The sequence below is a fragment of the Gouania willdenowi genome, chromosome 14 (genome assembly GCF_900634775.1).
Source record: "Gouania willdenowi chromosome 14, fGouWil2.1, whole genome shotgun sequence".
Classification (NCBI taxonomy): domain Eukaryota; kingdom Metazoa; phylum Chordata; class Actinopteri; order Blenniiformes; family Gobiesocidae; genus Gouania; species Gouania willdenowi.
In genome coordinates, this window is record NC_041057.1 from 24,725,430 (window position 1) to 24,750,511 (window position 25,082).

Sequence of the window (25,082 nt, forward strand, 5' to 3'; positions counted from 1 at the left end):
ATGGAGAAATCCTCATGATGCTTCTATCAGTGAGTTTCTATCAATAATACTATGAACAACGAGGAGAAAGCTTAAAAGTATGGGACTATCCGGGGTTTACCAACGCCCAACCGAGAACTCAATGACAGCTGGAGATAGTCACCAGCAGACCCCCGCAACCCATAAATGAGTAAGCTACAAAAACCGGATTGATGATGACCTGAGAAGTGGAGGTCCGAAAACACGCACACCCCACCCCTTCCCACGCTGCCTTAAAACACCCCCTGCCCTGGCCCCTAGAAAAAGATATTCGTCCTCCATGTGGGAAAGGCACTTCTCAGACACACAAAGTTTACACAGAAACCGCAATAGTGGAGAATCCATGTTTTGACACTCATCTATCACCGCATGTGCACATCAACTTTCTTACTCCTTTTACTCTTACTCCTGGCTTAAATCAACTACCTACACCATCTGGACATTATTATATCACGTTTGTACAATATACTACATTGTTTGCACAATATAAGTATATTGTTCGTGCAATATAATATCATGTTCATACAATATACTATATTGTTTGTTCGGAACTTTGGTTTTAGCCCTCCGAAAGGGCTGCACCAGGCTTCACACAAATTTCACAACTCGTGTTTGTCTTTGTTGGTTTTTATTTAGACCACAGCAGTTCGCAGAAGACCACAGAATGTTCGCAATAACAGACCACAGGTTATAAACCAATGGATCATGTGCTCCTGGATTTTTGGTGCCGTATTGGCATTCTTTGTTTTGCGTGGGTTCAGACAGTTACGTTTTTGGGGCTCTTTGGTTCTTAGTGCCGAGAAGTGGGTTTTAGACCTGTTTACCTCCAAGTCCATCACATCGAAGAGGTCGGGATGAGTTCCTCCGATGGTCTTTCCCAGGGGGCCATCCCAGAGGACGAGGTTTCCTACCTTTTTTATTGGCTGTGGAACCAGTCAACCTTCCCTGTGGCTAATCAACAAGACGATCTCCTTGGGGCGGACCAAGTCTTGAAATGCAACCTCTGGGAAGAATCTTTGCAGTCTCTGTGGCGTGACAGCCTTTGCGATGCTTTCCAGACCGTAGCAGACGAGCTTATGCTCCACCACCAAACTTTTGAAATTCCGTACCCGTAGGCTCAGGGTATACCTTTTGGTGGCAACTGTCTTCATTTCTCCAATTCCTTGGACAACCAACTTATGTTCTCGCCATTGAGTCCGAGACGCGTTGCAGCTTTGTTGGAGATATAATTGGTATCCGAGGCGAGATCAATTAGAGTACCAATTAGACTACAACAGTTTGTTGTTGCTTTTAGCAGCATCATTGTGACCGGGTATTCCTTTGGTTCGTGACAGGTACGAGCCGAGACCTTGTTTGAGAAGGCTTCTTTGTACTTTGTTTTCAGCTCTGGAGGTAGTTTAGCGAGGAACTTCTCTTGCTTGTCAGTCAGTTCCGAACCTCCTGCTTCCACTTTTGCCTTGCTCCGGTCTTCATTATCCTTTGGCTTCTTCTTGTTCTGAGGTCTTGGATAGAGCAAGTAGTTGTGATCTGTGGACCCTTCTCTCCGACAGTCGTCTCTTGAGCAAAGGTATCTTTTGGTGCAGCTTGCATCATCGCCATGGAGGAGCAAGCACTGGAAACATCCTCCTGCTTTCTTTAGCTGAGCTTTCTTGTTCGTAAGATTGAGCTTCCTGAAGGTGTTACAGGCAAATAGCCTGCCCGCATGCTCGTTGTCACCACACACGATGCACGAGCTTGGTTTGGAACCTCTTCGAGTATCATCCAAGGTGGCCTTGGTGAAGGCTTTCTTCTCCCTTGGTCTGACGTATGACCCCTCAGGATTATTAGCAAAGCAGGGCTGTAGCTTGTTCAGTTTTTCAAGGATGCCTTCCTGGGTTTTCGGGTAGTGCAGCAAACAATCAAAGTGGTGTCGCAGTGGAAACTCACTTCCAGGGTCGCTCATGAGTGTGAGACACTTTTATTTCATAGAGTCTGGAAGTTTACTTTCGATTGAGTGTACTACCACTCAATTTTTCACCGCATTCTCCTCACCCAGGACTTGGAGGTCTCACAGGGCCCTCTCCACGGCCAGAATCAGTCCAATAGTCTTTCCCAGGTGGTTTCCCCGAAGTTCTTGCACTTCCTTTAAGATCAGCAGCACTATTTCCGGCTTGTTTCCGTATTTGTTATCGAGATGCCTAAACACTTCGCGAGCAGACCCACAGCTGGACAGCACAAGATTCTTCTTTACCCTTTCATCTAGGCTGCGTAGGAGGTGGAACCTTTTCACATCTTCCGATTGATGAGGGTTTCCCAATCGCTGCAAATTCTCCCATTCAGCCTTCCAGTGGTAGTAATTTCTCATGTTACCAGTAAACATTGGCAGGTGTACCTGCTCTCGACTAATCTGGGGTCTCTTTAGCTCTCTGACGTGGTCTCCAAGCTCGATTGCCTTGTCCCTGGGGATTAAGTTCATCCACTTATCCAATCCTTTCTCAAGCATTTAAACATCCCATTCTATTTTTCTATCCATTAGCCCGTGATGCTTTTTGAACAGCTCATGGTCGGCTGTTTCGACTCGACCCATGGTTGACTCAGCCTCTCTGTTGAGGGTGGTCAGCTCATGTTCAGCGAACCTGGTCCAGAAGCTTTCTACAACAATTTGTTTGATCTCATCAAACTCTTCGTCACACCGTGCTGTTATCTGGTCGATGTTGTCCACCATCCTTTCAGTTTCTTCACCGCCCACTTCTCCTAAGGCCGTGGCATACTTGAACCCTGCATCTGTAACTTTGTAATGCCCGACCTCAAATTTTCCCCACTCGTCTCTCAGTTTACGCTCGTCCAATGCTTTAGCTCTGGAGGCAAGGCGTTTGCCCCTTTTAGTGAATGCAGTCAGGGCCGCTGAATGCTTCTGCTTTAGCATCTCCAGCTCCTCCTCTGCTCGGTCAAAACATATGAGGAGGAACGAGAACACACATACCCAAGCATCTTGGAGCTGTCCCTATAGTTTTCATGCACACCAGCCTCCTCAATGCTATGTGAGTGGGTGTTTTCAAAAGCTGGAAAACTTGCATCAATAAGGTACAGTAATTACCTGAATGGCAAGACATTGTAAAACCTTTTTTATACAAATTTATCTTAACACTCTCCCTACCCTAAAATACAAGTACATGAGGTACATTACAGTCAAAACACTTTATTAATCTTCTGATCATCATTTATGTGCAGTTTTGGGAGCAACACTGAGAATTACAATAATGTATTACTTTTTGCTGTAACGCAGTAATGTAACGCATTACTAATAAAATTTCTGTAATATTATACCCATTACAAATCTCAGTAACGTTTTTGGTTTAGAAGTGGTTTTTGTAGAGAAATTGACAGTAGAAATGCTGCTAGCTGGCAGCTAAAAACAATAGCAGAGCTGACAGGAGCCACCGTCATCAAGTTGACTGATGGCTACTCGTGACTGGTTTGACTGTTTTGTATTGGGCGCTCAAAGAAAATAGTGTTACACTTTGATTGGTGGTCATGTTATCTCGTGACTGGTTTGTATTGAGTGCTCATGAAAAAGTGTTTACAAATTTATTGGTCACCATGTTAGCAGCAGTAAAAAAACAGTGCACTAAAAAAGAAAACAAAAGTATAGAAACAAAAAAAAAAGATTGTGCGTCTTGTCATGGCATAAGGCTATAGGTTACATTATAGTTGTTTCTAGCTCTATGTGTTTCATATGAATAGGCCTAGACTTTAAACATTTACGATATTTTTATCATACCTTACCACACTACTTTGTCTGCTTTTGTGTTTCTGACGGTCATTGTTACTTATTGTATTACGCCATGAACCTTCACTGTGCATATTATATTAAGTTGTTAATCAATATGCTATACCACATCACCCTTTACTGGATATATAATCAGCTGCAATAAACTATATTTTAGCATTTTAAAATGCTAGTCATACTTCTGCTGTTATTTTGGTGAACGTAACTCAAAAGTAGTGTAATGCATTACAATTCAGACAGTAATATTGTAATGTAACCAATTACTTTTAAAGCAGAACTAAGTAAGTTTCTCACCTAATAAATCCTTCTTATAGTCCCAGTGAGGCTAATACCAGTGTTTATGGGGTAATTGGGGGGGTCTTTCATCTCTCCCTGCTGTCTCTGCCCAGAAAACAGCACTTGCAACTTTCCTGCCTCCAACCTGGCGGCAAGACGTACTGCTTTACGGCAGCCCAATGCAAACTAATGCAAGATTATGACCAGCCCCGTGGTTGCACACGATTGTCAACAAATTCACTTTTCTTAAACTTATATCATGGCGGAGCCAGCAAAAAAAGGCAGAGAAGACCTTTGTCCGAGGAACGGAGCAACTCCATGAAGTGACAGCTCAGCAGCAGAAATCACACAGAGCCATAATGACAGTGTGTGTGATTGCGCAACAGGCATGCACACAATCCAGCGCTCCATCAGACACACCCACACACCCACACAAATATACATACATCTATCTATCCATTTTCAGAGCCACTTTGTCAGCACACAAACAAACATCACACATTTCCACACTCCCTTCCGTATTACTCCAACATCATTCATTTATTTTACTTGTCTCTCTTCCTCATACTGTTCACATGGTACTACGTGTGAAAGCACTCTTAATGTCACTGCTGTATTAGGATTTTTCAGTTATCAGTTGCTACCATCTTGGGAGAGCAAAGCTGCGCATTTAGATATGGGATGGAACAGGGGGTGCAGAGTGTTTACGACAGTGACATAACCAAAAGGAACATTGAGGGGGAGCGCTAATTGCAAGTTACTTCGTTCTGCTTTATATGATCGTAACGACTAATATGTAATGTGTGACATTTTCAAAGTAACTTGCCCAATACTGTTTATGCGTTGATCTTCATTTGTGTGTTTATTGAATGTGATTTGAGTGATGTAATTTTGAATGTGTTTTAAAAACAAATATATTTGAAACAGTTCAAGATATGAGACAATACAATTTAAAATAATTTAAATATAGTATATAGGTCTACTAGGTCATTGAATCAGTATGTCTCAGTCTCAACTAAGTTACGGTTCATAATGTGCCAAAACGTTTCACAAGATCTCATCTACCCCTCACTAGGCTTCGAAGCATGTAGAGTAATCCAGGCGGTGCCATGTGACTCTTGCATCGAGGCTCGTATCAATGACATGTGACGTGCAAAGACTCGCCGGTGGGCCACACCCTCCAACTGGTTCATGAATTAGTGCGCGACTCAAACTAAATGGGACAGTCTTACAGACTGTTATCATTTGTGCGTTGATGATCAGCAACAATTGAGAAGTCTTGGAGCCGGCAAAAAAAGAAGAGGATTTCTCTAGTGTGGGAATATTTTATTCTCATTTCACCCAACAAGGTAGATACATATTCATTTCTGCAGATTTTTTTCATAATTACAATTTTGCAATTCAATTTATCTTTAGCTCTCTATATTGATACTACAAAATTAATATTGTGTTCATATGTACTGTATATCAGTAGCTTATATAATTATATCTTGTATATGGGTAGTATACAATAGTACTGTATGTACATTGTTCATGTATATAAATGTGTGGATATATAAGTAGCTTATAGATAAATTGGTTGTACTGGTTTTAAGAGGGTTAGGATTATTTAAGTCACTTCATCCTACTCATTTGAACGTGTAAATGCTTTATTGAAATGTTACTTCGGGTTTTTGACTTGTTTTGGAAACTAACCTGTTTTGAGACGTTCCTTTTATTTAATGTGTTTATTTTTTTTTTACATGTTCAACAATAAATTAATCAAATCAAGTGTCTGTTGTGTGCAAGGAGGTTGGGGTACTCATAAGAAAAAGTTACACAATATCTTTCACTGGCCATACTCCACTATAAAAAATATTTTTATTTTCCATAATGCCAGCATTTTTCATTCAAATAATGCTGCTCATAAACAGACAGAATTATTTATTTCACAGACTTTTTTTTCGATATATTTGCCTGTTGTACATTGTTTGTCCAACAGATGACAGCGGAGCAAATGAAAACCTTCAACTGCCCATCACTACTAACCAGGAGTAAAGCCTGTTTTCCCACTTAATTTTCTTATACTTTGCAGATAACAGTGGCTGCTGGCGCTGGCACTGGCTCCTCACCGCTTTCACCAACTGGCTGCTGAATGCAGAAGTAGGGCTCGACACTAACTTTTCCAGTGGTGGCACTGGTGCGACTAACTTTCTCAGTTGGTCGCACCAGCACAGAATTTGGTCGCACCTTTTTTACCGACCGCTTCAGTCATGAAGTAAAAGCAATGTCAAAATGCAAATGGAAAAGACAAAGACAAAACAGAAAAAGCAATGACAAATGGAAAAAGAATATATTACATTTGTATATTTTTTCATTATTGATTCTCTTTATATTTCCACATTTTTATTATTGAATCTCTTTTTATTTACAAATTTGTATTATTGATTCGCTTTATTATTAGTCTATTATATCCACAAGCATTTCCTTTTAATTTTGGCACTGCTGTGATTCCATAGCACTCAGCACGTTCTTTTTTTTTTTACTGCTGACCTCAACGTGAGCGCACACTCAGTGTAGGACTCATTATGCCTGATTCTGTTCACGGACCGTGCGTACTCAAGAGGAGCTCATTGGTGTTTATACTTGGCTTATTGACCGTTGCATTCCCGCAGCCAAGTTGCGTGAGCATGCACCGTCTCCTCACCTGCACCACTGCGGTAAAGCCAGCCTCCACTCCGAAATCCTTGGTCAACCTAGCCGCCAGCCAATTTGCAGTGCCTGTTTAGACGGTTTTACGGTAATCCTGTAGCGCGGAAAGAGAGAAAGAGAAGTGCACTCTGTGGGACGTGACAAGGCGCTCAGCCGCTCAGTATAAAATAACATCACCCTACACATACTCGCACGGATGCGACCAGATAAAAATTTCACTCGCACAAAATACTCGCATATAAGACCATTTTGGTCGCAGTCTCGAGTAGAGCTCTACCGATATAGGTTTTTTTAGGGCTGATGCCGATTGCAATTTTTTTTCCATCAGCCTGAGCCGATGATCGATACAGACTGCCAATTTTCTTGAGCCGATACTACTTTTGCTCCCTCAATTTACATCACACAAATTACACTATGATGATGATAAATGGTACAAGTTTCATTTAAAAAAAAAAAAAATAAATAAAAATAGGTGATGTAGAACAAGATCAAGTAAAAAAAATAGATTGAGACATCTCATTAAAGATTATAAAAAATAACCGTTTGTCCTTGTCCTGAAAATAGCTTTGACAAAAGTTGGCCTGACTAAAGATATATTTTAGTAACAGGATTATTGAGTATAAATAATATAATTGTACTCGTTCCGAAAAAGGAGTGAAAATGTATGGCTTCCCAACCAAACCAGAGAGGAAAAAGAAATGATAAGCCAAAGTAATCAGGAGCAATTTTAAAAATAAAAAAAATCAGGATTATAACAATAAAAAAATCCGTGAGGCAATCATATTCAAACACTTCATTTGCACTATTTCCAAAAATAACACAATCGAAAAGCTTAATGTTTGATAAAAAAAAAAAAAAAAAAAAAGAAGATTCGTATAGCCTATGTGGGTAGATCTGCTAATGATCCCATAATTTTCTAAGAAGAATTTAGATTTTGTTTTTCTCTCTTTTTTAACATGAAAACCACAGCAGTGTATCTCACGATGAAAAAATGCTAATAATAATAGTAATAAAAACATGAAAATAAAAATTAAAAGGTGTATTCAAGAAGTATTCCACTTTCATTTGGCCCCACTAAGTATGGGGAAGTGGCTATAAAGACAGCGATGAAATTAAAAAAATAAAAATAACAGAGCCGTATAGAGAGAAAGTTGCGATATGCCTGACCGTCACGTGATTCATGTAAGACTGAATTTTTTGACATAATTAAAGCCAACATTAATTTGGTTAAAAAAAGTATTCATGTATATTGTATACAGGATGTATTGCTTGGAATTTTCTTAAAAAAAAAAAAAAAAGGAGGGGGGGGGGGGGTGTCATTAAAAAACACCACATCCAGACAGGACACATTGAAAACATACTTATTATGTTCATACATATATAAAAATAGACATTAGTTGATTTACTATGCACTTATGTACCAAGATAAATTAATTAAATAAATGTCTAACAAAGTCAGAAACATTAATAACTTGTCATGCAGTTTGCTGTGCTGTATGGGGATGCTCCACTCGTTCCGAAAAAGGAGTGAAAATGTATGGCTTCCCAACCGAACCAGAGAGGAAAAAGAAATGATTAGCCAAAGTAATCAGGAGCAATTTTAGAAATGAAAAAAAAAAAAATCAGGATTATAACAATAAAAAAATCCGTGAGGCAATCATATTCAAACACTTCATTTGCACTATTTCCAAAAATAACACAATCGAAAAGCTTAATGTTTGATAAAAAAAAAAAAAGAAGATATGTATAGCTTATGTGAGTAGATAAAGCTGTGTAAAGTAAACACTGTATCTGCTAATGATCCCATAACTTTCTAAGAAAAATTTAGATTTTTTTTTCTCTTTTTTTAACATGAAAACCACAGCAGTGTATCTCACGATGAAAAAAATGATAATAGTAATAAAAAATTAAAATTAAAATTAAAAGGTGTATTCAAGAAGTATTCCACTTTCATTTGGCCCCACTAAGTATGGGGAAGTGGCTATAAAGATAGCGATGGCCGCTTGACATCACATCATTTATATAGATCTTTCATGTAATGTAGTCGCCTGGACATCCAAAAAAGACAACATAATAATTATGACTGGTCTTGGATTTGAACCCCAAATCTTTCACTCCTAAGCATTAGGGTTGCACATCTCCCTGTGATAAACGATTCAATATGCATCTAGATACACAGGTTACAATTTGATTAAAAAACGATTTCCTTTTTACGGTCAATATTTGTTGTAGATATTCTATTAAATATAAAAGCCAATTCCAAAGTGACAGTACAATATTTTCTTTTCATACATGTAAAATACTACATATCCCAAGCATAGTGGCTTTTTGGCATGAGCAAAACAAAAAAAGGAACAACAAAATCACGTCAATGTATTTATTTTTAGACATGGACCAAAAAAAGAAAAACAACAACAACAAAATGCAATGTTTCAGCCTGAGGAGTGTAGAATATAAACAAACCATGTAACAATAACTTTATAAAGATGACCCCTGGTGGTAGTTATCTTAGCATCTTATCTCAACAATGCTTAACACAAAGTGACATTTTTTTTTAGAGAAAATAAACATGGATAAAATAAATCAAACAGCTGCTTTTTGACCTGGGAAAGGTAATCTGTTCTAAAGTGCAAAGTAGACTGCCCCAGGGGCGGATCTAGAAAAAATTCAATGGAGAGGCAAGAGGGGGCAGGAATTTTTTAGTGTTGGCAACATATAGCAGACATACATAAAGCATACTCAATAATAGGGCTGGTATCGCCAGGTACCTCGCAATGCGATATATTGCAGTGTTTTCTTTTTTTGCTCGCAATAACAATATTATCGCAATAATCAATATATCACGGGAAAATTAATCCATGATACATAATAACTGTCACTGAAGAAATTCAGAATGTATCTACTGCATTGAATGCATTTCACAGGAATTACCGAACATCGTGAATCAATTTCACATGAATGACAGCCAAGTGTATACTGCACAATGGCTTTTCTTAACACACACTGACCACAACTAGTCCAATGTCCTAGTGTTTTGTTTACGTCTTTAAGGGTAGACTGATACAAAATATTGCTTCACAAAAATGAGCCGATGATCGATACATTTTGGGTCATTTGTGTCCATACAGCTTCATATCAGTGCTGTAATAATATAATAACCCACTGTTGATCAACTGCTATAAAACAACCATAAATTATGTTCATATAAAGCAGAAAACAGCTGCTCCAAAATTAAAACTAATTTTTCAGCCTTAGCACACTAATGTAAAGTAAGCTGTGCATATACCAGGTGCACATTCTGCTGTTGAAAATGCTTATAAAAATAAATGTGGAAAAACTCATTCACAGCAGTTTTCTCAGCTACACAATGCTAAACATATCTGGTTAATGAGCTGCTGTTAGCAGTGACTCAGCAGTAGCGACAGGCTGCATATTTACAACAACATACAGTGCAATAGTTTGGCTGACCTGTCCCTGGATAACAGTCACAGTCCGTTAAAATCCAGTCGCAGCGTTAGCTTAGCTTCACTGATGCATCTTTTGGAGACAAAAATAATGCGTGTATTTCCACTCTGAGAAGCTCGTCCTGCTCTCGCATTGACTCGCCATGATTGGTGCACGTGATGTAAACAGAATCACGCTGACAATGCTTCTTCTTCTACTGTTTCACCGTGTTTGGCACAGTGTCCCACAAAAATATGTCGTGCCACTGTAAACAGGAAGTACACTGCAGCTAACAAAGTAACGGACAAACGCACCATATTGTAACGGTAATGGCGTTATTTATTTAGAAATATATTGCGTTACAGTACTAGTTACTGTCAAAAGTGACGTTGGGGCGGTAACGCGGTACAAGTAACGCGTTACCGCCCAACACTGGGCATCACACATGTTGCTCATCACTGCTCCTATTTTTTTCAGTTCGTCCCTGACTTCATTTATTGCACTGATCGTGTCCCTCTGTGTTTGCAGGACAGTGGCAGTCAGGACCTGGTGCTGGGGACCGGCAGACTTGCAGCGCTGGTGCCAGGACACCCAGTGCTGCAAACCTCCTCATCGCTCACTGCTTTTAACTCTATAGAGACAACACATTAGTCTACTGCCAAGTGTTAAAAGATTCAATTAACAAACACAAAACTGTACTTTACCTGTTTCTTCTTTGATCTCTGCCAAATCTGTGTTTCGTCTTGTCAATATCATGCCACAAACACTGGCCGTCCCAAGGATGGACGCCATTTTCGTGTTGAGTGGTGTAGGCTTGAGGATCACCTGGCCCCAACCTGTAGCAGACCTGTTCCTGCAGTGTAGCGCCGCATTCCTCTTAGCCTCCACCTTGAGATCCGACCACTTCTTCTTTACCTCAGCCGTATAACGCTCTGTGGCACTCACAGAGTTAACAGCGATGGTGACCTGCTGCCACTCTCTTGACTTTCGTTTATTCGTAATGCCTCAACTGTGACCACCGAACAATATGGTTCTTCTGGCCTCCACTTCACGCACAATGACCTCTACTTCGCTTTCCGTGAAATTCCTTTTTCTTGTTTTTCCAACCATTATCGAGTGTGAAATGCAGTTGATTTGCAGGCTGATGTAGATGCAAACACCATTAACAAACCTTCAGATGGACTGATTATGCGTGCAGGCGCGCATCACACAGTTGTATTAGGCGGAGTATTTTGGGCGCAGCACATTTTTATGAATGTTTCTAATAAATGTTTTAGAAACTAAGCCTCTCGTCCTCTTTCACAACACACGTTACAGCAATCAGTCAGTCTCCAGTTAAAATGGTCGCCACTTGAACAACAACACCGCTCTTGTTTTAGACAGGCTCTATCACTCCTCAGAAATAAGAAAAATGCTGCCGTTTGTTGTTATTTGAGCTGCTAATGGCCACAATTACTTACTGCTGAGACTAACACCATGACCACACCATCCACGAGTCTCCTCCACCGAGGCAGACAATCAGAGGGTAGCGCGGTTTATTAACGACAACAGCAGACAGATGGCGCCGCTGGGGTTTACGTTACGCCAGACGGAGTTTATCTCTCTGACGACATTAATCACACCAGCCTCCGCCTCTATACATGTTCACAGACACAGTAAAGCGTCATTCACGCAAACTGTGAGTTTCGTCAATAGCGGGACACTTACCCCGCTTCTCTCAGCTGGTTTCCGCCATGTGCGTTCATCAAATGTGTTCGGTCTGCAACACTCTCTAAAGCATGGTTCCTCATTTCTTCTTCTTCGTGGGTTTGTTATGGCGGTTGGCATCCATTTGTTGCAGTACCGCCAACCATCGGCTCATGAGTGAACCAGAACTAGCTAACTTGAAATTAAAAAAATAAAAATAACAGAGCCGTATAGAGAGAAAGTTGCGATATGCCTGACCGTCACGTGATTCATGTAAGACTGAATTTTTTGACATAATTAAAGCCAACATTAATTTGGTTAAAAAAAGTATTCATGTATATTGTATACAGGATGTATTGCTTGGAATTTTCTTAAAAAAAAAAAAAAAAGGAGGGGGGGGGTGTCATTAAAAAACACCACATCCAGACAGGACACATTGAAAACATACTTATTATGTTCATACATATATAAAAATAGACATTAGTTGATTTACTATGCACTTATGTACCAAGATAAATTAATTAAATAAATGTCTAACAAAGTCAGAAACATTAATAACTTGTCATGCAGTTTGCTGTGCTGTATGGGGATGCTCCACTCGTTCCGAAAAAGGAGTGAAAATGTATGGCTTCCCAACCGAACCAGAGAGGAAAAAGAAATGATTAGCCAAAGTAATCAGGAGCAATTTTAGAAATGAAAAAAAAAAAAATCAGGATTATAACAATAAAAAAATCCGTGAGGCAATCATATTCAAACACTTCATTTGCACTATTTCCAAAAATAACACAATCGAAAAGCTTAATGTTTGATAAAAAAAAAAAAAAAAAAAAAAAAAAAAAAAGAAGATTCGTATAGCCTATGTGGGTAGATCTGCTAATGATCCCATAATTTTCTAAGAAGAATTTAGATTTTGTTTTTCTCTCTTTTTTAACATGAAAACCACAGCAGTGTATCTCACGATGAAAAAATGCTAATAATAATAGTAATAAAAACATGAAAATAAAAATTAAAAGGTGTATTCAAGAAGTATTCCACTTTCATTTGGCCCCACTAAGTATGGGGAAGTGGCTATAAAGACAGCGATGGCCGCTTGACATCACATCATTTATATAGATCTTTCATGTAATGTAGTCGCCTGGACATCCAAAAAAGACAACATAATAATTATGACTGGTCTTGGATTTGAACCCCAAACCTTTCACTCCTAAGCATTAGGGTTGCACATCTCCCTGTGATAAACGACTCAATATGCATCTAGATACACAGGTTACAATTTGATTAAAAAACGATTTCCTTTTTACGGTCAATATTTGTTGTAGATATTCTATTAAATAAAGAAGCCAATTCTAAAGTGACAGTACAATAGTTTCTTTTCATATATGTAAAATACTACATATCCCAAGCATAGTGGCTTTATGGCATGAGCAAAACAAAAAAAGGAACAACAAAATCACGTCAATGTATTTATTTTTAGACATGGACCAAAAAAAGAAAAATAACAACAACAAAGTGCAATGTTTCAGCCTGAGGAGTGTAGAATATAAACAAACCATGTAACAATAACTTTATAAAGATGACCCCTGGTGGTAGTTATCTTAGCATCTTATCTCAACAATGCTTAACACAAAGTGACATTTTTTTTTTAGAGAAAATAAATAAACATAAATATGTATAAAATAAATCAAACAGCTGCTTTTTGACCTGGGAAAGGTAATCTGTTCCAAATATAGCAGACATACATAAAGCATACTCAATAATAGGGCTGGTATCGCCAGGAACCTCGCAATGCGATATATTGCGGTGGGTTTTTTTTTGTTCGCAATAACAATATTATTGCGATAATCAATATATCCAATAATAATATAATCCATGATACATAACGATTACTGTCACTGAAGAAATTCAGAATGTATCTACTGCATTGAATGCATTTCACAGGAATTACCAAACATCGTGAATCAATTTCACATGAATGACAGCCAAGTGTATACTGCACAATGGGTTTTCTTAACACACACTGACCACAACTAGTCCAATGTCCTAGTGTTTTGTTTACGTCTTTAAGGGTAGACTGATAAAAAAATATTGCTTCACGAAAATATTGTTAATGTTTGTGCAAATTAACTTTAAATCATTAAAAACAAAATGAAAGCAGAAAATACTAATTACAGTGCTATTATCAACCTCTCTGTAAATATGGACACATCAGTGCTGCTTAACAAGTAAAATGGTTATATCTTCTTCATTTCTGTAAGATTCACAAATTAGCCTCACTATGTTTTTTTTTGACTGACATTGATTTATAGACGCACAGAAGTGAATGGACATTAACCTCCTAGCCAATAGCTCAACATTGTTAATATTTACTGGAGTGGAGACTAACATCCACACAGAAAAACAGCTTCTGTCCATGAAAATAAACAGGGCAATTGTCACATCCATCACATTGAAGGACCATTCTGTAACATTTAACAATGTGAGTTGTAAAAAGTGTCTAGTAGTTTTATTTAAATTACTAATGTTGTTTGTGCCTATGGGCCAAACAGCAGCTCGGAGTATCCACCCTTCTTGGATTCCTTAGAGGGAGTACTGGAGAGTGCTCCTTCTGGGGATTCCCTCGTTCTGCTGGGGGACTTCAACGCTCAAGTTGGCAGTGACAGTGCGACCTGGAGGGGCGTGATTGGGAGGAACGGCCCCCCTGATCGGAACTCGAGCGGTGTTTTGTTGTTGGACTTCTGTGCTCGTCACAGATTGTCCATAACAAACAACATGTTCAAGCATAAGGGTGTCCATATGTGCACTTGGCACCAGGACACCCTAGGCCGCAGTTCAATGATCGACTTCGTAGTCATGTCATCGGACTTGTGGCCGCATGTCTTGGACACGGGTAAAGAGAGGGGCGGAGCTGTCAACTGATCACCACCTGGTGGTGAGTTGGCTCCGATGGCGGGGGAGGATGCCGGTTAGACCTGGCAGACCCAAACGTATAGTGAGGGTCTGCTGGGAACGCCTGGCAGAGTCTCCCGTCAGAAGGAAAACTCCGGGAAAACTTCAACCATGTCTCGGAGGAGGCGGGGGACATTGAGTCCGAGTGGGCCATGTTCCGTGCCTCTATTGCTGAGGCGGCTGATCGGTGCTGTGGCCGCAAGGTAGTCGGTGCCTGTTGTGGCGGCAATACACGAACCCGTTGGTGGACACCGGGGGTGAGGGATGCCGTCAAGCTGAAGAAGGAGTCCTACCGGGCCTTTTTGGCCTGTGGGACTCCGGAGGCAGCAGACAGGTACCGACGGGCCAAGCGGAGTGCAGCCACGGCGGTCGCCGAGGCAAAAGCCCGGACATGGGAGGAGTTTGGTGAGGCCATGGAGAACGACTTCCGGACGGCTTCGAAGAGATTCTGGACCACTATCTGGCGTCTCAGGAGGGGGGAGCAGTGCACCGTCAACACTATGTATGGTGCGGATGGTGCGCCGCTGACCTCGACTCGAGACGTTGTGGATCGGTGGGGGGAATACTTCGAAGACCTCCTCAATCCCACCGACACGCCTTCCAATCAGGAAGCAGGGCCCAGGGACCCGAGAGTGGGCTCTCCTATCTCTGGGGCTGAGGTTGCCGAGGTGGTTAAAAAGCTCCTCGGTGGCAGGGCTCCGGGGGTGGATGAGATTCGCCCGGAGTTCCTCAAGGCCCTAGATGTTGTGGGGCTGTCATGGCTGACACGAGTCTGCAACATTGCGTGGACATCGGGGGCAGTGCCTCTGGATTGGCAGACCGGGGTGGTGGTCCCCCTTTTTAAGAAGGGGGACCGGAGGGTGTGTTCCAATTATAGAGGGATCACACTCCTCAGCCTCCCCGGTAAGGTCTATTCAGGGGTACTGGAGAGGAGGGTCCACCGGATAGTTGAACCTCGGATTCAGGAGGAGCAATGTGGTTTTCGTCCTGGCCGTGGAACTGTGGACCAGCTCTACACCCTCAGCAGGGTCCTTGAGGGGTCATGGGAATTTGCCCAACCAGTCCACATGTGTTTTGTGGACCTGGAAAAGGCATTTGACAGTGTCCCTCGGGGATTCCTGTGGGGTGTCCTCCGGGAGTATGGGGTATCGAACCTCCTGATAGGAGCTGTTCGTTCCCTGTATGACCGGAGTCAGAGTCTGGTCCGCATTGCCGGCAGTAAGTCGAAATCGTTTCCGGTGAGGGTTGGACTCCGCCAGGGCTGCCCTTTGTTACCGATTCTGTTCATAACTTTTATGGACAGAATTTCTAGGCGCAGTCAGGGCGTTGAGGGGGTCCGGTTCGGGGGCCTCAGTATTGCATCACTGCTTTTTGCAGATGATGTGATCCTGTTGGCTCCAACATACCGTGACCTTCAACTCTCACTGGATCGGTTCGCAGCCGAGTGTGAAGCGGCCGGAATGAGAATCAGCACCTCCAAATCCGAGTCCATGGTTCTCGACCGGAAAAAGGTGGAGTGCCTTCTCCGGGTTGGAGATGAGGTTCTGCCCCAGGTGGAGGAGTTCAAGTACCTCGGGGTCTTGTTCACGAGTGAGGGAAGGATGGAGCGAGAGATCGACAGGCGGATTGGTGCGGCGTCTGCAGTGATGCGGAGTCTGCACCGGTCCGTCATTGTAAAAAGGGAGTTGAGCCAAAAAGCGAAGCTCTCGATTTACAGGTCGGTCTACGTTCCAACCCTCACCTATGGTCATGAACTTTGGGTCATGACCGAAAGAACAAGATCACGGGTACATGCGGCCGAAATGAGTTTCCTCCGTAGGGTGGCTGGGCTCTCCCTTAGAGATTGGGTGAGAAGCTCAGTCATTCGGGAGGGGCTCAAAGTAGAGTCGCTGTTCCTCCGCATCGAGAAGAGCCAGATGAGGTGGCTCGGGCACCTAATTAGGATGCTCCCTGAACGCCTCCCTAGTGAGGCGTTCAGGGGGCATCCTAGTGAGGCGTTCAGGGCACGTCCCTCCGGAAGGAGGCCCCGGGGAAGACCCAGGACACGCTGGAGAGACTATGTCTCTCGGCTGGCCTGGGAATGTCTCGGGGTCCCCCCGGAAGAGCTGGAGGAAGTGGCCGGGGAGAGGGAAGTCTGGGCCTCCCTACTGAGGATGCTGCCCCCGCGACCCGGAAACGGCTAAGCGGGAGAAGATGGATGGATGGATGGTTGGGCGAGTGGGACGGCTCGTAGTGGGCGGCAGAAAATGTAACTTATTTTCAAATTCAAAACTTGACAGGTATGCCTGGGACACGGGACAGGCTATAGAAGCTAAGTAAACCCAGGAACACTCTTGCTACGCCTACCATGAGTCAACGGTAACTGTTAAGCCCCAAGGCTTCCTCAGAGCCAGAGTGTTTGGGCTCTTTTTACGGTAGCTTTAGATTCCTCCACCAAAGCCGGCACTCGGCTGCCACTTGGCCGCCACCACGTGAGCATCGGCTTCGGCTCTTGGTGACATCATCGACTAATTGACGTCGACTCAACTCGTATGCACATAAAGCCGACTTTTCAAATTATGAAGTTGTTCAACCCCGAGTACATATATGCATAGACATTATATACGTAAATGCCACATCGACCGTAGAGGGACACATCTACAGCGACGCCATCTTGGAACGGTGCTGGTGGAGGCAGCGGTGCATGGACATGTAAGAAATAATATATTGTTAGCAGATTGTTATAGCTATAGTGAAATAAATGCAGACAGGACGGACAGAACCATTGATGTTATGAACAGACTTACTGCAGTAATTGATGGGTTAGAAAGAATACAGCATCTATTAGAGCTATAGACTTTTTTGGTTCTTTTTTCAAACATTAAATTTAAGAGTAGATGTTGCTCTTTACATTTTTTAGCTTTACAGTTTCAGGGATGTCTCTCGCCTTCCTCAGAAGCATTTCACTGACAGCATGTGAGCCGGCACGTGTGGCACGCCCAGCGGAGCTGTCAGATTCACCGGGCCCAACGGATCCGACCGCCCCGCTACGTGCGCCGCGACCCCGCCGACTACTTTTTCACCGAAACTGTAAAGCTAAAAAAGGTAAAGAGCAACATCTACTCTTGAATTTAATGTCTGAAAAAAAGAACCAAAATAAGTCTATAGTAATAAAAAAAAAATGATGAACGTGTTTTAGCTATCTAATAAAGCTAATAATAGGCCTAATTAATGATGGGATTATTTTTGTTGTTGACAATTCTTTATCACTGGCTACATTGCTCACATGTTTAAAGTTTCCCAAAGACAGTGGTTTAAGGAGACAATGGGAACAGGCAGTGAAATGGGAAGATTTTTTACGGCAACTGAGAGGTCCATGCTTTGCAGTGAGCATTTCAACACAGATGACCTTGACAGGACAGGGCAAACTGTTCGGCTGAGACAAGGAGTCAAATACTAAATACTCTTGTAGATAGTTTGATTGTTTATGTTCTTGTTCCTTGAATGTTTCAGTTCTTTGGCTACAATAATAATAAAGATGATGATGATAGGGATATGATATTATTAGTGACAGTTATTATAGTAATAATACTAATAGTAATGGTTATAATAATAATAATAATAATTTTTATAATAATAATAACAATAATAATGATACAATGAGGATACCAGTAACTATAATTTAAAATATTAATAAAAATAACAATACAATAATATGAGAATATAATGATAATTATAAGAAAAGCAATAACAACAATAATACAGTAGTAGTACATCTATATAATAATAATTGTCAAATGCAATGTATGCAATGTAATCAATAAAAACCTGACCACGTTTGAACGTTTTCTGGGTTCCTTTTGTTTTATTTAAGTGTATCTATCTATCTATCTATCTATCTATATATATATATATATATATATATATATATATATATATATATATATATCTTGTGTAAGCACATCATTCCTCTATAGATGTAATGCACTGTAGGAGAAATTGCCAGCGTTCCAAAATGGTCACCCTGTTAGGTTCTGTTTTGTTTTGTTTGTGTTTAGCCCTTGTGGTTCTTTTAGTTATTCCAAGTCTTAGTTTATTCTGATTTTCTATCTGCTCTTGTCTTTGTGTTTCCAGGTATTCCTGCTCATGTCTCCACCTCCCGGTGATGTCAGTGTGTTTGGGTTCTGACTTCATGTTTTCCACCCAGGTGTGGCCCATTCCCAATCAAGCTTCCCTCACTATTTAGCTGAGTTCTTGGACAGAGTGTGATGGCTAGATCATTGTCTTACGTCAACTTCCTCGTGTCCTGCAGGTTTTGTTCCCTACTCCCAGTTTTCCACACCCTGTAGATGCACCGCTCTATTGGGCTGCAGCAGGCGATGAGGTGTCTACGTATATCAGGGGTCCTTAATCCTGGTCCTCAAGGGCCACTATCCAACATGTTTTAGATGTTTCCCTCTTCCAACTCATCTGATTGAAATGGCCAGGATCATTATCAGTCTTCTGCAGAGCTTGATGATGAGTTATTCACTTGAATCAGGTGTGTTGGAAGAGGGAAACATCTAAAACATGCTGGATAGTGGCCATTGAGGACCAGGATTGGGGACCATTGACGTATATAATGTCTATGCATATACTGTATGCATATACTTGTATATAATGTACAATGCTTAAAATCCTTAAATGCGCTTGACTTCAAACTGCTGAAACATGGATTAATGTAACCATCAACTACTCATGTCATCAAGGTGTGGAATTATCTGTTCAGTATTAAAGTAAATCTGACTAATCAGATTGCTGTCCATTTATTGTCAAATGCATTATTATTGTATAATGTTACAAGTTTATGCATTAATAGAGTCAGCAATTTTCTGTCAGTGATCCTTCTTTTCTGGGTTTAGCTGTGACAACAGATTATGGAGTTTAATTCTTCATATTCTTTAAGAATATTAGTCTGTTTGTTGATGGTGAAGTAGGCTGCTCTGCATGGTTTCTCCTTTATCATCTCACTGATCCAGGTTGGAAACCCCAGGCTAAAGTTAACGTCTTTGTACAGCCGCTCTGGGAGTGTAAATGTTTGGTTTGGTCAAACCCGTGAACAAACAGACAGACTGGATCTGTAGATCCAGCTTTGTAGTGTAGGGCCGAGATGTTTCATTTCAAAGAGGTTGTAAAGCGTCTTTATTTCATAAAGAGTCCATTTGGCAAACTATGGACAGCATCTTACATAGAATTAAGTGCAAAAAGAATATAAATATGTTTGAACAAAATGGTAAATATAAAAAAGACCCTAACCTCATATAGACACAATAACTGTTTCAATACATCCCAACATTCAGGGCATCTAGAGTTGATTATTGCCACCAAACTTACTGCAATACAAAGGTTTTAAATGCATTAAAATACTTTGGCTTGGCAGAACAACCTTTTCAAGTGTTTGGATATTTCCTTCATCTTCAACCCGTACACTATTGGGTTAAAGAGGGGATGATACAAAATGGCTTGAAAAGTCATCAACAACCGTACAAGCTTTGAAAGGTCAGTCCCGAGTCGAACTATAACAACATCGCATGTGCACAGAAGAGAGAAACTGACCAACACTAGCAGGTGGGGTATGTGTGCGCAGCTTTTTTCCTGACTTCTCTGCCGCTTCGATAAGATATTATGAGTATCCTGGTGTATGTGAAAAGTATGAAGAACACTGGGAAAAGAACAATCATCACCATTGCAAAAATACCTAAAATAATCCGCACATCAGAACTCTCGCAGTGTAGATTATAATGAGAATTTTTACAAAAAATGGCATTCAAAATCCATTTACAGATTTTCATTTTAGAACTCAGTGTTGTTATCACTCCAAGCAGGCAAGCAGGCACAATCCAAGCAAGCAGAGTAAAACACACACAGTGGCTTTCCTCATGATTGTTGGGTAATGTAGAGGTCTACATATAGACACGTACCTGTCGTAGGCCATAGCTGACAGCAACAGGTACTCCGAACCAGCTAAAGAATAGAATAAAAAATACTGAAAGAGGCAAGCTGAGTACGATATGAGCTGCTTTTCAGACAAAATATCACTCAGCAACTTTGGGTAAATATTGGTGCCGAAAAAAGCAGCGTTAAGTAGCAGAGCAGAATTAAAGACATACATGGGCTCATGAAGGTTTTTGTGTCTACAAATAAGAAAGACAATAACAAGATTGCAGCAGAGGATTAAAATGTACACAGTCAATAAAGGGAAAAAATAAACATGTCTGTATTTTTGCACTGCCAGGAGTCCATCAAGAGTAATGTATGTTGTATTTAGTTCAGGATTCATTGCTGTGTGAAAAAGGAGTGAAATCCAAACAGATCAGGAAAATGCATGACTTACAAAGTTGAAAGATGCATGACACGTAAAAAATAATACCATAAAAGCATTCTTGGTGATAAACAGCTGACCTCAAATTGCACTTGGTGCAGATGCATGTTCGAATGATACAAAACAATGACGTAGGACGCCTTCGACCCTAATCAGATGATGTAAGGCTGTTCGGAGTTTGTGCAAACTTGTTTTTATCAGGTCGCTTCATTCTCTGTGGAACTCATTAAACTCTCATTACACATTTCAAAATAAAGTGACAAATCTGTTTCGACCTCCAAGTAAACCCCTTCTCCTCTTTGATTGTCATGATATATTTGATTGCCCACACAATACACACTAATACACACTCAGAGAAATTTATCAAACAGAACATTGATGCAAGTAGAACATTTCTGGCTCTTTGTTGTTTTTTTTAGTCAAAGGAAGCTGCTTTGTCTCAAAGCTAACATACCAAGAAATTAACAAAGTGGAACCTGTTGATGAATTTAAAAAGTTAGGTTTGACTGACAGTTGGCTCACCTCAGGTCAAATTCAAGTATTTATTTATTTTCTTCCAGGTGTATTCCTCTGTCTTTTAGTTTAGCTTTAGCTTTTTAATAAGGTCAGCGTTAGCTTAGCTTAGCTTCTCTATCATCTCAGGACCTACTTTTCAATAAATGTAGCTTTTCATTTTGGTAAACTAAATAGAAGTATTTCTAGAATGTTATGCTTGCCATATCACCATATTTTAATCAAAGTGTATATAGTTCCAGACCTGGACCTCAGACAATCCTGACTATTGTTCTGGCACTTCCTGTGTGCATGCGCAGTTCCGTCACTGCCGTTTTTTTTTTTTTTTCATTTTAACATACTTAGGGCAAATTCCACCTTTAAAAATACATATACAAAAAAAAGATACATTTTAGGTTATTTCCTGTTTTAGGTAGTTTTTTTTCTTCTTCTTCATTTATCATATTTAACACGGCAAATTCCACTTTTAAAAATAATTATATGGGAAAAAAAGAAACATTTTAGGATATTTGCTGGGTTAGGGTCACGAGGTGGCGCAATTTTTGGTATGGGTGGTCTGTGTGGTCTTCTATATCTACCCTGTAAATTTCACTGCCCTCAACATAATAATTCAGCTGAAATAAATGTTTGTTTATTTATATGTTTGGATGTAATGAGCAACGCCAACTTTGACCAATCGTGAATACATTTTAGATATCGCCTCAGGAGGGACCCAAGATCATACCCTCCAATTTTGGTAACAATTGGTCATGCCATTTAAGAGATATAAATATTCGTTATTTGTAGCGCCCCCTAGTGGTTTACATCATTCAAATTTGGCGCATACCCTCACAGTCACATGCCAACTGAGGATCTCAGATTTGGTGTTGTTAGCATTTATTTTGACCGAGATATGCGTCAGTTTGCATTTTTATCGCTAGCTAGAAAACTTTACTCATTAATAATTTGTGCATAATTTACCCGAACAAACTCATGTTCAGGTTGGGAGTAAGTCTGTTCTGTTTCTAATAGCTATGTATCCGTGCGGTGGTCCGTGTGTTTAGGTTTCCGTCCATCCACTACTTTATTAAATAAATAGCTTTGCTTCTAATCCTGGACTGGACCAGTGTGTCGTCGCTGGCAAATCGCGCATGTACAGATTGACTGGTATTTACTTAAACAAAACGAATTTTCTATTTGCGTGTTCTTGGATTATTTTAAGCATTGGAATGGTAAATTATGATGGTGTTAATAATAATGCAGAAAACATGTAAATTAATATCGAGACCGATCGGACGTGACCCGGCAGCGTCCGCATCAGTGTTAGCTCTGGTGAATAAACATCTATCAATCAGATAAATGGTGCTCTACCCGTGAGGTTTATTACAGACAAACAACTAGTTAAACATGTTCACAGTGAGCCAAGCTCACTTCTTCTTCAACGCATCACCCATTAAAATTTACGTCGGTCGCTGAACATTACAAGGTGTAGCGGAATGTTCCGTTACCCATTTGGTCCAGTATCAAGACCCTTTAGCTGCCCGCAGGAGTGCTTCAACATAAATTGTGTAAAACAATTGCTGCTCAGAAAGGAGCCTTAACAGAATTATCGGCACACAGATTGAATTTAGGAAATAATGACAACATCCACATATTTTGGTAAAAACTCACTTAGGTCATAGGGTGCTACAACATAACGCCATACGTGAAAATCTTAGATAAAAACAAATCATGGTTTAGTGAAAATATAAATATTTCTTCCAGAAGGCTGCAGGATGCACACGAATTGCATTTATTAATTTGGAAATTATTTTCAGCCAACAGTATTTGATCTACGCTTAATTTAAGTTAGAGTTAAATTGGACACGATAACTAATACATAAACAATTAAATTAACCATCTTTAAAAGTTTATTTTCACTGAAACATTGCTGAGGCAATGTGTCCAAATATTGCAGATAGGATTTCATTAAAGATGCTGCAGATTTGGTGTTTAGATTGTGATGTTTATTTCTAATAATGATAATAATGCACTAGAGAGGTGGAGTTTATATATTTTACATAATTGTTACAATCCAAGAACATGGTTTGGTTGGTAAAAGGTTGGTTGTAAAGTCCTCCTTAATTATCTTTCCCTCTAATTAAAGTAAAACTTGAAAATTGAAGCAGTATTTCTGTGTGTATTAAACTGGTAGCCCTTTGAATTATTTAGCAACTTTGAAGTAGCTCATGGTTTCAGAAAAGTTGGTGATCTATGGTTGAGGTCATGACAAACGTTTCCTTTAATGTAGCGTAACTGTTAACGCAAAGTTGTGTTGGTTTAAGCAGGTTACATGTAACTTGTCCTTCTTCGTCTTTATTTGCATGTTTGATTTGAAGAATTTCAAAAGCAATCAGTTACATTAATTAATACAGAACTTATGAATTTAGTCAAGTTAAAAGCGTTTAGAGATTGTTTTCCAAGTAAGACATTAAAGCCTTCCTTTGGGTATTATATCACTTCTTAAACAAAGGGAAGGAAAACATAAATGAAGAGGATTTGTGTTTTTGAACAAAGTAAATTTTGAACAAATGACAAAGGAAGATATGTTTGTTTATGGTGTTAAAGTCTGGAATAATCTCGAGGATCACTTTAAGTTAATGAGTTCACGGTTTATGTTTAAAAATTCTTTAAAAAACGAAAGGCTTTTCACCTACTGAATAAGTTTATAAGTTGATGAATAACACTGTTATTGAGTTGTTTTTATTCATTCATTTTATATCATGCTGTTTGGAGATGGGCTCCGATAAGCAGTTACTGATTCAGCTCATTCCATTTTTTGCTGTTTAAATGATTGTATATTCTTTGTATTGAATTGTCTATGTGGGAAGCAAATCAATCAATCAATCAATCAATCAATCAATCAATCAATCAATCAATCAATCAATCAATCAATATTAGGAGTAAGTTATTGATTCAATTTTTGTCAGGTAATTTGTAATTGTGCTTGATTATTAAAAAAGAAGAGTTACCCTCCAAACACTTTCCCCCACGTTCAATCTAGATACATCTTCCAGTTATTCATTTGTATTAGAATAATTACTTAGCATCAGAAAGATAAATAAGTGAATTGTGAGAATAAAATAGTCATGGACAAATGTTATGAAAATGTGGATAAAGTATGGATTGCTTTGATAACTGGTGATGGAAACAATATGTCATGAAGAAGGTTGGAATTCTCTAAAATTTTATATATTCACAAATAACATTTTGTAAAAATAAACAAATGACCAAAATAATTAAATATAACACAAAAGGCTAAAGATTACAGCAAATGGGAAATGTTGCTAAAACCACAGATCAATATTTTAGTAGACTGTTCTCTGTACGAGTGTGAAAAAAAAAAAAAAAAAATCTGTTCTTTTACCTGAAATGTAGTAA

The 25,082-nt window shown here is 39.9% G+C and overlaps 1 protein-coding gene, 1 long non-coding RNA gene and 1 pseudogene across 3 annotated transcripts in view; 1 reads left to right on the forward strand and 2 right to left on the reverse strand.

Annotated features, from left to right (window-relative positions):
• tiprl (TIP41, TOR signaling pathway regulator-like (S. cerevisiae)) overlaps nucleotides 1-12,042 on the reverse strand; it is a 35,420-nt gene extending 23,378 nt beyond the window's left edge. The window contains exon 1 of one of the 2 annotated variants that reach the window (XM_028466614.1): nucleotides 11,906-12,042. In XM_028466614.1, coding sequence (XP_028322415.1) covers nucleotides 11,906-11,988 — 83 coding nt within the window. In that variant the 5' untranslated portion in view covers nucleotides 11,989-12,042. The other variant, XM_028466615.1, reaches the window with a different exon arrangement.
• On the forward strand, nucleotides 5,302-11,248 carry LOC114475631 (uncharacterized). The gene is made up of 3 exons (XR_003675489.1): nucleotides 5,302-5,412; nucleotides 6,138-6,205; nucleotides 10,727-11,248. It is a non-coding gene; the product is annotated as an uncharacterized LOC114475631 (long non-coding RNA).
• An 8,164-nt stretch (nucleotides 12,043-20,206) lies between the features above and the next one.
• On the reverse strand, nucleotides 20,207-21,128 carry LOC114476075 (olfactory receptor 6N2-like; annotated as a pseudogene).
• Nucleotides 21,129-25,082: the final 3,954 nt, after the last annotated feature.